Source organism: Sarcophilus harrisii, chromosome 1 (genome assembly GCF_902635505.1).
Source record: "Sarcophilus harrisii chromosome 1, mSarHar1.11, whole genome shotgun sequence".
Lineage (NCBI taxonomy): Eukaryota > Metazoa > Chordata > Mammalia > Dasyuromorphia > Dasyuridae > Sarcophilus > Sarcophilus harrisii.
In genome coordinates, this window is record NC_045426.1 from 115,983,434 (window position 1) to 115,999,487 (window position 16,054).

The window sequence follows — 16,054 nt, forward strand, 5'->3', positions numbered from 1 at the left end:
TGTGTACATGGAATGCCAAAAATATTTAATAATTGATTAAAAGGCAAATTCATAATTGATTCAAGATTATTTACAAATGTCAAATATTTTCTCAATTATGTCACCACTTGGTATATAGATGCTCAACAACAATATTCTTAAGTCATTTTTTTATTGTTTTGTATCCTGTATCTTTTTTAGCAAAAGTGCACCAACTAAGATATATCATTTTTCTCAACTGCCAAAAATAAAGACAATATCCAATGGTCTTTCACAAAAGCCATTATGTACAAGAACAGACATACTTCATCATATATGCTTCCATTGATATCTGCTCCATAGATTGGTGCCACAAAGGTCAAATTCTTCCAGTACTTGCGTTCCAAGTCTTCATAGTCTAAATATCTTGGAGTACAATACCTGTAAAAAAAAAGATGAAAATAAGTCTAAAGATTTTTAAGGAAATTTATAAACTGTCATTTATTCAAATGATTCATCTCTTCAGTACAAACACTATAATAAACTTCTAAATTGGCACTTTTGCATCCAGTCCATCTACTCTATCAATTTATTTCCCTTCCCTATTTAGTAATATTCCTGATACAATGTTCTCCTTCTCATGCAACTACTTGAAAAGCAATTTAATTCTAGTTAACTACCAAATTAATTCCTAATCTTAGCATTCAAAGTCTACCACAAATAGACTTCAAACTGTTTTTCAAACTTTTCTCATATTAATTTCTTTTAAAATGAACTACTTCATGAAGCAGCCAGTGGTGATGTGAATAGAACCCTCATTTTGGAGTGAGGAAGACCTAAATTCAAATCTAATATAAAGCACCTACTAATTGTATAATCTGGGCAAGTCACAATCTCCATTTACTTAAATTTCCTAAATTAAAAAAACAAAACAAAAATAAACAAAAAATTCAAAATTAAAAACCATGGTACATAATACCAAACTCCCAAATTTGTTGGGAAGATCAAGTGATATTTGTAAAACATGATTAGGGCACTACAGAAATACTAATAATTCTCTTCCCTTCCCGGTTCCCACGCAGCACTGAATCTCTATCTTTCTTCAATTTACTTTGAGGGGTGAGGAGGTGAAGGTTGTAGGAGAAAGGAGTAAAGGGGACACATTAACATCCACATCCACATGCACTCCTATGCATTTGAATCTGGGTCTATCTCATCTAGGCTGGAAATGCACTCCATTCAATCACCCCCAGAACCAAGGACTACAGGCATGTACACCAGCCTAGCAGCTTTTCAATTATTTCAGTCGTGTCCAACTCATCATGATTCCATCAGGGTTTTCTTGACAAATATATTGGGAGTGATTTGCTATTTCCTTCTCCAATTTATTTTACAGCACAGAAAACTAAAACAAACAGGCTTCAGTAACTTGCCCGAAATCACACAGTTAAGAGTTATGGCTCAATTTTAACTCAGGAAAATGAGAATTTATGACTTTAGGCCAGTTACTATGCCACCTAATTGCCTACCACTAGCCCAGTACTATCCCCCAATTTGATGGACTCCCTCCATACCAGTCACCTCCCATTGAACTCCGTTCCCTTCTTTTAAGGTATAACTCAAGTGCCACCTTCCTTCATGAAACATTCCATTATCATTTTTGCCAATCCCAATCAACTAAAACTTCTCTCTCATTCCTTAAATATTTAACAGTACTTTACCTGAAGCTTTCCAAGCAAATTAATCTTCTTTATACTTTATATAACAAAAATGAATATATTCCCCCTATACACATTAAAAACATTAGCTCTCTAAAATAAGACCTGTAAATTAGTCATCTTTGTATCACTAGCACTTGTACAGAGCCAGCACTTAATATCTATTGAGTTGACCAGCATCTCCCTAAAAGCAATTCAATAAGCATTTCTATAATCAATAGGAGTACATTTCAAATGTTTATGATACCAAAAATCTATCATCCAAATACATCTCTATCATAATTTCAAAACAACATTAAAACCACAGATTATTTTTCTTCTTCAATAATTCTACTATTTGTTCTATAGTAATTCAACCATTCTGTACACCAAATTGAAACTATGCCCAAAAGGCCATAGAACCATGAATACCATTGACCAAGCAATGCCACTATGTGAGTATATCAAAGAGATAAAGAAAAAGGAAAAGAATTTATATGTAAAAAAACATTTATAACAGCACTTTTAATGCTTGTAAAAAATTGGGATTTAAGAATTTATTGATTTAATTTGTTAATAAGTTATTATTAACAATTTATTAATGATAATGGCTGAATGAGGTATTTATTAATATATTATTAATAAGGATTCTGATGGAATACTAATGTGTTATGAAAAATAAAAAAGCAGGATGCTCTCAGAAAATCCTGGAAAGACTTATAAGAACTGATGCAAAATAGAATGAACAGAACCAGTAGAACATTGTAAACAATAACAGCAATACTGTATTACTGTATTACAATTAGCTGTAAATGACTTACTTATCTATTCTCAGAAACACAATAATCCAAGACAATTCTGAAGAGTTTATGATGAAAAATGCCATCCACCTCCAGAGAGGTGGAATCTGAATGCAGTAGAAATCATACCTTTTCTTTATTTTTTTTGTCCATTTGGGTTCCAAGAAAATCTACCTAGGAGCAAAGTTAACAAAATCTAGACAAATCTGCTCCATAACATCATCACCATTGTGGGAGGATGGGGATATATTAAACCAACCCAGTTCCAGAATCATAACGCCGTATCTAAAAATTTCCCAAAATCTACTATAAAGGAAAAAAAAGGAAATAAAGCTTATATGTCTTAACTCATATTCTTGATGAAGATGGCTTTTTATGATCACTTTATTCCTTTACTTTCTGGGTATTCATTAAGCATATCTTTAATGAATCATTCCTAGCAACATGTAGAAATTAATGTCTAGATTATTCCTAGCAACAGAAAATTTTGCCAAGCTTGGGTTTAAGACTTTTTTTTTCTTTTTCTTTTTCAAATTAGGACAATGTTTTGTTTTTTAACAGCCTTAAGTTTTCTCTTCCTTTCTCCACAATTTTTCAATTATTACTGATAGCAGATCAACAATCACATTTGAATGTTTGTTTAGCAACCAAAGATATGATTTATCAGGGCCAAGTGAACTGAAATAATCAAGGGCATCTCAGTGGTCACTTTCTAAATTTTCATGATGTCCAAAATATAACTCATTATTATTCCCATTGGTGAATCATTACTTTAACCAAAATTCCTAATAACTGTACTGTCATTCTTAATGTCAAGTTTCGATCTCCCAGATTCCTTATTCACTCAAATATAAACTCTTCTATTTGACACATAAAAGCCTTCACAACTAGACCCCAATCTGCCATTTACATTTCATTATTCATTACTACTACTCAAATATGCAATTTGTAAAAAGGACTTAGTATACTACTTGGAATATAATAGACTCCAAATAAACCTTCCTTCTTTTTCCTTCTTCCTTCTTTTCTCTTCTACTCGCACTGGACAGCTCTCAATTCCTCAATGATATTTCTCTTTTTTCTACACTTTATCACTGACCATCTCACATCTGGAATACATTTCCTTCTACCCTATCTCATAGAATCCCTCATTTTTCCAGCCACAGCTAAAGGATTCTTTGACATTTTAACTTTTTTAGTACCTTAGATTTCTTTGGCAGCCTAACGAAGTCTATATTTACCTTCTCAGGATAATGTTTTCTTTTCTATATTCATAACGTAAGGAAATGCTAGCAAAAGATAAGTGAAAATAAAGACTTATTTTCTCCCATCTAAATTCAGGGACTCTTTTGGGATCAACAGCATCTAGGTTAAGAATCTTTGTTCTAGGGCAGCTAGGTGGCGCAGTGGACAGAGCACCAGCCCCAAAGTCAGGAGGATCTGAGTTCAAATATGATCTCAGACACTTAATACTTCCTAGCTGTGTGACCCTGGGCAAGTCACTTAACTCCAATTGCCTCATGGGGGTAAAAAATCTTTGTTCTACATGAAGCCTTTGCTGCTGCCTTCTACCTGCTAGGACTCTTAGTATTTTGTTTTATTTATTCTATATACTTATTCAGATAATATCAAGCAAGCCATAAAACAGAAACATGAATGCCTTCCAAAAACATTCACCACTGTGACTGAAGAGACAAAAGCATACAGTTCATATTGAATAAAAGTCCTTGTACATGAAGAGCTCCTTTAAATGCTGCTCTTTACAAATGATGTTGATTTCCAGTCAGTCCAAAATCACTACAGAAAATGGATCTATAATTATGTAAAAAGATTCGGTCTGTCCAACCATATAAGAAAGATCAAAGGGATATATCAGTCAACCAACAAGCTTTATTAATCACTTATTAATATTAGGCACTATGACAAGTACTGAGGTAGAAAGAAAGAAAGAAAGAAGAAAAACTATTTTTCTCACAAAAAGTTTATATACTAATGAAGGACCCAACATGTGAATAATTAGATATATATAAAGTAGATAGAAAATAATCTGAAAGATAAGTGTTAGTAGTACAGGTGGCAGGGGAGAAGAATCTTGGGATGGAAACTGAGTTTAAAGTTAAAGAATGGAGGAAAGGCTTCCAGCAGAAAGTGAAATATGGACTAAAATCTTGAAAGAATCTAAGGAAACAGATAGAATGAGGGTGGAACATTCCAGGCCAATGCAAAGACATGTAAGATGGGAAATAGAATGTCATGTTCAAAGAACAAGTAGCTTGTGTGGAGGGCAGTTAAGTCTAAGAAAACTAAAAAGGTACCTAAGAGGCAAGTTCATTTAAGGATTAAATATCAACAGATCTTATATTTGACCCTAGAGGTAATATGGAAGCAATGGGATTCATTGAATGGGGAAGAGGGTGGAGGAGAGGGGCAGGTGACAATGAGAGCCACAATGGCTCTGGTATCAGTGATGGGTGGAGGATAGGTCTGAAGAGGAGAGACTTAAGACAGGCAGACCAGTTAGAGGCAAGAGATGGTGAGTACTCCGGCATAGTGAATAAGCCAATTGTGATAAACTTCCAGAAGGATATGGATGAATGAGTTGTGATCAACACTCAAGGGCCTCCTGCACCCATGATAATTCAGATCCATTTAAATTGACTGTCTTGTGTACGTGCATATGCATGTGTGTATACATATACATACACACACACAAACACATATATATACAGAGAGAGAGAGAGAGAGAGAGCGAGAGAGAGAGAGAGAGAGAGGAAAGTGTTTATTTACTTCAAAAGAATATAAATTCCTTAAGAGCAAGGATTACTTGTTTTATGTTTTATATCTCGAATACCTAGCCTAAAATTAGTTGGTATTTAACCAGTAATTATTGAACCTATTATTTCCAGTCTAAGTCATGTTCCTTGGCAGAATACCAAAAAAAAAAAAAAAAAAAAAAAAAAAGGTAACTTTTTATCTTTGGTAGGTGAAATAATTATTTCACCTACCAAAAACAGCCATCTCATATTCCTCTTTGATATTCTACTTGCTTCTCAATCTAGCAAAAACAAACAAAAAAAAGGTACCTTTGGTAGAAAAGGGGGAGATGAAGATAAAGAAAAAAAATCATTTGATCAATGATAATCTTAAAGATAACAAATTTCAATAACTCAGTGGGTGGTGAAGAAAAGGAGAGTGTGAATATGGACAGGTAGGTAAGAGAGTGAAGGAGGGAATGGGAAAGCCAGGGAAAAGACACAGGGAAATAGGGAAAGGGGGAGAGGGAGAGAACAGAAATGTACATATACAGGAGATATCAGGATAAAGTAAAGATTTTTAAATATAAGGAAATATAATGTTTTTATGCAAAAAGGAAATTAAGATAAAATATTGGAAGGGCAATGGAAGATAAAGATCAAAAAGACAAAGTATAAGGAGAAAAGAAAGGAGCAAATTCTTCTTGGCATATTATTTTCTAAAATATTTACCATCAAAATTCATTTGCCCTGAAAAAGCAAAATATGTTATTATATATGCAAAACTGATTACCAGTGGAAGGATGCTTTTATGTGCAAGGATCTTTAGGAAGTCTCTGGTGGCCTGGATTTCTAATATATTGAATTCCAAAGTCCATTCCTAAAAGTTCCCTGCACTTCAAACCCTGTGGCCTGTGACACCTTCCCAACCAATGAAGGAAAAAAGAAGAGGAAGAAGGAAAGAAAAAGAGAGGCAGAGGGAAATAAATATAATATATACATACATACACATACACACACATTAAAAAATTGCCTACAATGTAAGCAGTGTACTTCCTTATTAGACATATGACATTACTTTACAATATACTTGACAAAAATATTGCTAATATAATATTCCTGCCATCCAACATGAAAATTCTATAGACTATATTTTATTTTCCCTTGTGATAAACTTATAAATGCATGTTTTGTATGAGCATGTAAACATATACAAGTTTGCAGGTCCAAATACAGACCTCTCCAAAAATAATTTCTTTGGAAGAAAAAAAATAATGGGGACATTACCAAATAACCCTCAAAATAGTTCAAATTCAAAGTTTTTAAGTAAGAGACAGTGTGCCACCCCATACATCTAATTAAATTAACAAGATGCTCTGTACAAAGGTTGTTCTAAGAAGAGATTCACAGATTTCATACTGCCAATGGCATTATAAATAAGGTTAGAAACCTCTTACTTATGCCCTGATTCCTTCAAAAATCAATCCAATCATTCCTGCCAACATGACTACTATAAGGGAAGGACTCCCAGTTCCCAAATGAAGTCAAGTCAAGCAAGAGAGGGAAGTATCACAAACATAAGCCTAATCCTGAAGGGAAAATTCAAAAGGAGTGGTGGGAATGGGGAAGGAAAAAAAAGAAAAGGACTCTGATGGGGAGCCCCATAGGTTTTTGGGGAATGCCAAACAAATTATGGTATATAAATTCAATATAGTATTGCTGACACTTAAGTAACCTTTGGGAGAACTTGGGCAGTACTGTGACATCTGCGCTAGCACCCAGGATACCTCAGAATCAGCTGGAGTCAGGAGAAGCAAAAGTCCTTTGTCTTTATTCTTGGTCCTTAGATGCAGGATTGAACAGGATAGAAGCAGAATCTCCGCCACCGCCTTCGTCTACCGCCAAAGAGTGACCCTGGCTACTTACTCCACCCCTTAACCCCTCCTACAACCCTCTATATACACCAATCATTGAGCCAGCAGAGGATTGTGGGAAGGACTATTTTCCCTAGCATATGCCCATAGAGTATTGTCCAATCGGTAGTTAGCCTCAACTGCTCGGCTGTCCTGACCTCAGTGCTTCCACTCAATAGTTTCAGCCTTCTACACAGTACAAACAAACAAGTGAAATGAGTAGAATCAAAATTATAATGTATACACTCACAATATACTGTGAAGAAAAATAACAAAACAAATTAGAAACTGTGATGAAAGCAATGAGCCCCACTAAGGAAACATTACTACACAGCCACCAGAAAGCTAGAACAAGATATACATCTCTGAATGTCGCCACTGGAAAGATTCATTTTGCTTGACTTCTTTTTTCTTCTTTTCTCTCCTCATCACCAACCCCCAACCCCATGTCTGCACTAAAGATTAATACTAAAAGTTCAAAGGAAATACAGATAAGCACAATTATAAAAGAAATGTTATATAGAAACTACAATTTATTTTTAAAGCAAGCAGCACAAAAGTGGAGATGTAATATTTCATTAAAAATGATTTTGTGTTCTGATGTGTATGTATATAGAAATGTTGTTGGTGTTTAAGTAGAAAATTATATTTAAATAATATCAACAAAGATGATACATAAACAAGTCTGTTTATATTCTTGAATAGTGTCAAGAAGAGAAAAGGAATAGCTAACCAACAAAACTAATCATGCTTATGGAATCTTAAGGTTATTCCCAAATCCAAAAAACTCCAACCTACTGCTGAATATTTTCATTGGGAAATTGAGGATTCCATAACAAACCAAACCCTTCAGAAGGACTTATTTGAGTAAGGAAAGAGTGCTTTCCTTCTCTTCCCCATGACCTACTCTATACTCCCCCTCCAAAAAAACCCAAATATGTTATGGATTGGAATTAGGCAGATAGTAGTTGTGCATAATTTACATAATCCATCAGTAAGAACCCATCTTAGTATGTTCTTTCCATTATATATAAAAGCCAGAATTTTTTTTTTGGAAGTGGGATGGGTAGGCGAGTTAAGTGTGATCTGTATTCAGATCAACACCAAATGTATGTTTTATCTTTTATACATCCTAAATCTTTCCACCTTAACTTGGCTAACTTTTAACATTATATTGTCTATTAAGTAATTTCATTTCTTTATGTAAGGTCAGGTTATAATTAATTTCCAACCTTCACATTTTTTAGAAAATACATGTTTTCTAGAAATATACAATCCAACATTCATTATGTACCTATTATATGCAAAGCACTCTAATAGGGACTAAAGCTAAAAAGAAGAAAAAACTTTCTAATATGTAACAACAATAATAAAAATATCGATATAGTGTTTGCTATATGTCAGGTATTATGCTAAGTGCTTTATAGTTTGTATCTCATTTGATCCTCACAACAATCCTGAGAAGAAGATGCTATAATTATTTTACAGATAAGGAAAATGAAACAAGGTGGAGTTACATGATCTACCAAGTGACACATAACTAGAAAGTGACCGAGGCCAAATTTGAACTCAGGTGAATTTTCCTGATTCCAGGCCCAGTGTTCTATCTACTGTGCTACTACAATAAACTAGAAACAAAATGCCATTGATTAGGAAATGGTAGAACAAAATGTAGGGTTTAAATGTAATGATTTGTTGAACTAGAAGAAACTACAAATATGAAGAATTCACAAAAACATAGACTTTAAAACAATGATGCAGAGCAATGCAAAAACAAAGCAATATTCACAAAGAAATAAAATTACATAAAGTGACACTAAAACACAAGACAACATTTGAATGAAATGGTGAATCTTGACTTCAGTAGACTTCACATAAAACACTTTCAACTGAGAGATGATCGATCATGGGTGTAGAATAAGGACTATTACCAGATATGTTCAAAGATGTAATGCAGCTTAACTTTGTAACAAGAATTAACTACACCTTTTTTTTTAATCATACCTGCCTTTATGTCACATTTTTTCATCCCTCCCTCCCCAAATTCCTGCAAAATATAATAATAAAAGAAACCATAATTACTACTACCACTACAACAGCAACAGCTAGTATAAATAGTAGTATTATGAACCATACTCTGTGCTAAGCACTTTACAATTATCACCTCATTTGATTCTCACAACATGGGAATTGGTGTTCTGCTTTTTCCTATTTTAAACTTGAAGAATTTGAGGCAAAAAGAGGTTAACTGATGTGTCAAAGTTCACATAACTAGTAACTAAGACCAGATTTAAATCTGCAGTTGACTTCAAGCCCAGTGTTCTATCTACTGTGAAACTAGAAGCCTCTATTTATTGCCAAAGGGGTGAGATAATATTATACATAGTATTATACATACAACTAATGTGTTGACTTTTTTAAAGGGAAGATTCACTTGGGAGGAGAACAAATTCAGAAATGAACGACAAATAAAAGTAAAAATAATAAAAACTTGGTAAAAGAACTATTCCCAATTATTTGTAATCAGAATTCTTACAATAAATCCTTTACAGTTCCCCTTGATTTTCTGCTAAAATCTATTTGTATTGTATAGATTATAAAGTTTAGTAATGCAAGGGATGGTGGTACTAAATAGTAAAACCAAGATTTATATAAAGATATAAACTACAGACTAGGAAAATTAAGCTATCACTATAAACTGTACCTACTCACTGGGATCAGAACCTTATTAATGTTCAATATGAACTACCTCTTAACACTCAACTGGTCTCAACTGAGGAATAGGAAAAATAGGATAGAATATCCCCTATACTGTTTTCCATTGAAATAAATCTGAAGTGCCCTTTATCATGAGAGTTTTTCCTGGATAGGAACAGATGGATGAAAAGATGGAACACCTCCTGTTACCAGTGATAATCATTTTGCTTTCAGCACAAATTTCATAACTGTGCTAAAGACCATATGGTCATTAGGAAAAACACAAAGTGGACTATAGAAAAATATGGCTCATGATTTAAATAGTAACTTCATTTTAATTTCTAATGAATTGCCACTTTATTATAGACACAACAATTTTTAATTTGTATAGCAATTCAATAGGTAATGAAATAGATCTAAACACTAATACATAAAAGAACATAGCAAAATTAAATTAGGTGAAATTGTTAAAAATTTTCAAAGAGAATTTCAAACTAAACTAAAAAATAAAATTTAATAAGAAATCCAGAATATCAAACACTGTAACTTCCTATAATCACAGAAACTTTATGGTTGTAAGGCATCTCACTAGATATCTTACTGGGACCTGTGTGGAAAAAGAATCCCCCAACAAGGGAATGTGGGGAAATTGGGACACTGATACATTATTGGTGGAATTGTGAACAGATCCAGCCACTCTGGACAGCGATTGGAACTATGCTCAAAAAGTTATCAAACTGTGCATACCCTTTGATCCAGCAGTGTTTGTACTGGGCTTATATCCCAAAGAAATCTTAAGAAAAGGGAAAGGGACCTGTATGTGCAAGAATGTTTGTGGCAGCCCTGTTTATAGTGGCCAGAAACTGGAAACTGAGTGGATGCCCATCAATTGGAGAATGGCTGAATAAATTATGGTATATGAATATTATGGAATATTACTGTTCTGTAAGAAATGACCAACAGGATGATTTCAGAAAGGCCTGGAGAGACTTACATGAACTGATGCTGAGCAAAATGAGAAGGACCAGGAGATCAACAGCAATATCTGATGATCAATTCTGATGGATGTGGCCCTCTTCAACAATGAGATGAAACAAATCAGCTCTAATAGAACAGTAATGAATTGGACCAGCTACACCCAAGCGAAAGAACTCAGGGAAATGAGTATGAACCACTACATAGAATCTCCAATCCCTCTATTTTTGTCTGCTTGCATTTTTGATTTCCTTCTCAAGTTAATAGTACATTATTTCAGAGTGCAATTCTTTTTGTGCAGCAAAATAACTATATGGATGTGTGGTGTGTGTGTGTGTGTGTGTGTATGTATACATATATAGTATTTAACATATACTTTAACATTTTTAACGTTTATTGGTCTACCTGCCATCTGGGGGAGACAATGGGGGGAAGGAGGGGAAAAATTAGAACAAGAGGTTTTGCAACTATCAATGCTGAAAAATTACCCATGCATATATTTTGTAAATAAAAAACTATTAAAAAAAAATAAAGAATCCCCCAACAAAATAATCAACAGAGAGTCCTGTGGCCTCTATTTGAACTTCTTCCATCCTCAGCCCCCAGAAGAACCCAATGTCCTCTGAGAACAGCGCTAACAGAATGGCACAAATTAAATTTTTTTGGACATTAAGACTTAATTTGTGTCTCTTACACTCTACTCATAGTTCCTTACTTTTCTCCCTGTCATGATCCCTCTAAGTGCTATCTCTTCCATGGTAAAGGAAAATATTTCAGTGCCTTCAACCAAACCTCACATGAAACCAGACACAATGAGACAACCCTAGAGACTGCCAGGATATTCTTACTCTATTCCTACATTCCCACTCTGGGTATCCTTTTTCTCCGTACATAACCATTTCTCCATGGATTTTCATTAGTGAGAATTTAGTCTTCTTATCCTATTTTCCCCAATGAAAATTATGTACATAATATCTCTTTCTTCAACATCTGTTTTCAGAAAACGTAGGATGCTCATTACACAATTCAAATTTGCTTTCTCCTCTATCTCAGTATCAAAGATACAGTGGCCACTTTTCCCTTAAAGTTTTCAGTATTTTCAAAGAAACCATTCCTTTCTCACTGGTAAGAACCAGATCCAAAATGGAATTTCTTTATTTTATTTCTACTACCTTTTAAAAAAAATAATAATAATAATCAGTTTTCAAAGGACATTACACATATTATTGCATTTGGTCTCACAACAACCCTGCAAGATAGGTGAAGTTACCACTGATTCAGGTTTAGAAATTTTTAGCTGATCTGCTTTAATCAGAGGCAAAGCACTCTAACAGATGTCCAGAAAATGGAAATCTCCTACAGTTAGATGTAAAAAGACCTATAACTGTATAATAAAACTCTCAGGTTTGTTTCTTTTTTTCTTAACCACCGTCTAGATTGACTAATAGTCTCAAGTTTCTTCAGGATCAAAATAGCATCTGACAATTTATAATATGAACTAAACCACCTATTCTATAACAAAGACATTAACATTAACAAACTCTAGCCAGATTCTCTACCTGGTATGAATAATGAATCACCTGAAATGGTTCAACATGTATTTGAATTTTTACTATTTGAAGCTATAATCATGCAAAATATGGTACTTGGTTCATGCCCAATGGAAACACAGCAGAAATTCAAATAATACTGAGAATTCAGAAGGATTCATTATTGGCAGTAATCAGATCTTAAAATGTAAATTAAATTAAAGGTGTAGGAAAGATTTTGTAAAAGAGAAATTTAATGAATCCAATATCAATTATATTCTAAATTTCAATATAATTCCGAGTAACATTTATTTGGATCTTTCCTACTCAAAAAATGAATAGGATATGTTCTCACATATCAAATATTTCAAAGGAAAGGATAAGATTTAATAAGGATCATCTAAAGATTCAAATTCCATTTCTGGTACTGATCTGTACTAGCAAAACACTAACTCTCCTAACACTTCATTTTCTTTTTTTTTTTTTTTTTTGTTTGTTTGTTTGTATAATGCTCTCTTGGTTCTACTCACTTTATTATTTTTTTTTAAACATGACCAAACTGTTATTTTGCTGTTCAAAAAGAATCAGACTCTGAAATATTGTACAATTAGCCTGTGAAGGAAATCAAAAATGCAGGTGGGCATAAATATAGGGATTGGGAATTCAATGTAATGGTTTTTAGTCATCTCGCAGAGTTCTTTCGCTGGGCGTAGCTGGTTCAGTACATTACTTCTCCACTGGAACTGATTTGGTTCATCTCATTGCTGAGGATGGCCAGGTCCATCAGAACTGGTCATCATATAGTATTGTTGTTGAAGTATATAATGATCTCTTGGCCCTGCTCGTTTCACTCAGCATCAGTTCGTGTAAGTCTCTCCAGGCCTTTCTGAAATCATCCTGTTGGTCATTTCTTACAGAACAATAATATTCCATAATATTCATATACCACAATTTATTCAGCCATTCTCCAATTGATGGGAATCCACTCAGTTTCCAGTTTCTAGCCACTACAAAGAGGGCTGCCACAAATATTCGTGCACATACAGGTTCCTTTCCCTTCTTTATGATCTCTTTGGGATATAAGCCCAGTAGTAACACTGATGGATCAAAGGGTATGCACAGTTTGATAACTTTTTGAGCATAGTTCCAAATTGCTCTCCAGAATTGCTGGATGTATACACAATTCCACCAACAATGTATTAGTGTCCCTGTTTTCCCACATCCCCTCCAACATTCCGCATTATCTTTCCCTGTCATTCTAGCCAATATGATAGGTGTGTAGTGTTATCTCAGAGTTGTCTTAATTTGCATTTCTCTGATTAATAATTACTTGGAGCATCTTTTCATATGGCTAGAAATAGTTTCAATTTCTTCATCTGAGAATTGTCTGTTCATATCCTTTGACCATTTATCAATTGGAGAATAGCTTGATTTCCTATAGAGTCAATTCTCTATATATTTTGGAAATGAGGCCTTTATCAGAACCTTTTGACTGTAAAAATATTTTCCCAGTTTATTACTTCCCTTCTAATCTTGTCTGCATTAGTTTTGTTTGTACAAAAACTTTTCGGTTTGGTATAATCAAAATTTTCTATTTTGTGATCAGTAATGATTTCTAGTTCTTCTTTGTTCATAAATTCCTTCCTCTTCCACAGGTCTGAGAGGTAAACTATCCTGCTAACACTTCATTTTCGTCTGAAAAATAAGGGCCCCAAATTAGATCAGCTCTAAGATGCCTCCTAAACCTAAAGGTATTATATATAATTAACAAGAAATCAGTTAGCATTTATTACATGCTAACTTTGAATCAAACACATGTTTTGGGGCAACTAGATAGCATTATGGTTAATGAGTATGAAAAGATGAGTTAGGGTTTTAAGCCTTGGTGATGGGGAGGATAATGGTATCCTTAACAGTAATAGTAACGTTAGGGAGGAAAGGGGAGGCAAATTAATGACTTCTCTTTTTAGATATATTGGATTTGAGGTGTCTACAGGACCTCAAAGTTAGAGAAATCTAATATGCAAGTTTAGAAATTGGCAAAGAAATTAGGGCTGGACAAGGAAAACAGAAAGTCATTTCTATAAAGAAGATAACTGAAATCAGGGACGTGATTTCATCAAGTGATACTGTAGAGGGAGAAGTCCAAGAGAAAGCCAATGAGGATCCCCAAAGTTAGTAATCGTGACATAAATGAAAATTCAGCAAAGACAATATAATACTTCATACAAAATGTTAATTTTAGCATTCATAACATGATTCTCTTCAGATTCTTTTATCAAATTGATTATTTTCTTGGCTATATTATCACTGAATGATGGAATTTCCCTAGGACTCTGTCCTATGTGTTTTTCTTTTTCTCCAGGCTCTTTCTTGAAGTTCTCATCAGCTCCTATGAGATCCATTATAATGACCATGGTTGTTTACTTGCATCAGAGATTCCTTCTTTCTGTTCTTTATATTCACTTAAAACTTGATTTTCCAATGCAGCTCCATTTACAAACAGCACGTAGATGTTTTCTTCAACATCATGCTCCCTAGTTTTTACATAAAACCTTTCTTGGCCTGCCCACATCCCTATCTATCAATATCCCTTCCAAAACTTACTATTGTTATGTATATCCTTATAAATGAACATATGCATGCATACATATATATATTTACATACTGAAGTGCATATATGTGTGCCCGCGCCACACACACACATACACACACAGCACTAATTCCTTGAGAGCAGGGACTCTTTCATTTGTATTATGAATGCCCCCATTTAGCATAATGTCTGATATTGTGCTAATATGCCTATAGACTAATCCCACTGCAGAGAGCCTATCTCATATTTCTAACACTTTGCTGGTCATCTCCTTCTAGATTTATCATAAGCATTTCAAACTACAGAAACCCAAGATAAAAATCATTCTTCCCCCCCACTAAACCCATACTTCAGACTTAAGTATTTCTGTGAAAGGCATCACCAATTTCAATCTTTGTTTATAACCTAAGAGTTTTTTTTTTATTTTTATTTTTAATAGCTTTTTATTTACAAGTTATAGGCATGGGTAATTTTACAGCATTAACAATTGCCACACCTTTTGCTCCATGGCAGGATGACCAATATGTGTTAAATATATTAAAGTATAAATTAGATACACAATAAGTACACATGACCAAACCGTTATTTTGCTGTACAAAAAGTATCGGACTCTGAAATATTGTACAATTAGCCTGTGAAGGAAATCAAAAATGCAGGCAGGCAAAAATATAGGGATTGGGAATTCAATGTAATGGTCTAAGAGTTTTTTTTTCGACTCTTCCCTCTACATTATTTGCAAAGTCAATCAATGGCTTTATTATTACTACTACTACTAGTACTACTACTACACTACTACTACTACTACTATAGAAGAAATGTTCATTAGGAAAGATACAGACTTAAAATTTATTATTCTAAAAAAAAATAAGTTATAAATAATGGAGATTTACAATTTCATATACAATTTTATTTTCTGTTCTTTACATATAAAAATATTCTTATTTTTGGTATTTATCACATTCAAAATCACTAAAAGTTAAAATTATCTCTCAAAATAAAAATATCTCTCAAAAAATATCTCTCAAAAAAATCTCTCAAAATATAAAAATAAAAATTTTTATAACTTTCACATGAATATAATAAATATCAAAAAGCTCATTTCCATATATATAACATTAAAAAAGACTAATCCTAAACGA

General features: G+C 33.6%; 1 protein-coding gene across 19 annotated transcripts in view; it reads right to left on the reverse strand.

The window, feature by feature from the left end:
• The window catches only part of KDM4C (lysine demethylase 4C), a 437,501-nt gene that overhangs the window by 353,607 nt on the left and 67,840 nt on the right, over nucleotides 1-16,054 (reverse strand). For all 19 annotated transcript variants that reach the window (XR_004233267.1, XR_004233268.1, XR_004233272.1 and 16 more), the window contains one exon: nucleotides 285-399. Coding sequence is in view for 12 of the 19 variants with exons in the window: in XM_012543361.3 (XP_012398815.1) it covers nucleotides 285-399 (115 nt within the window). In the remaining 7 variants the exon portion in view is untranslated. The remainder of the gene's footprint in view (nucleotides 1-284; nucleotides 400-16,054) is intronic.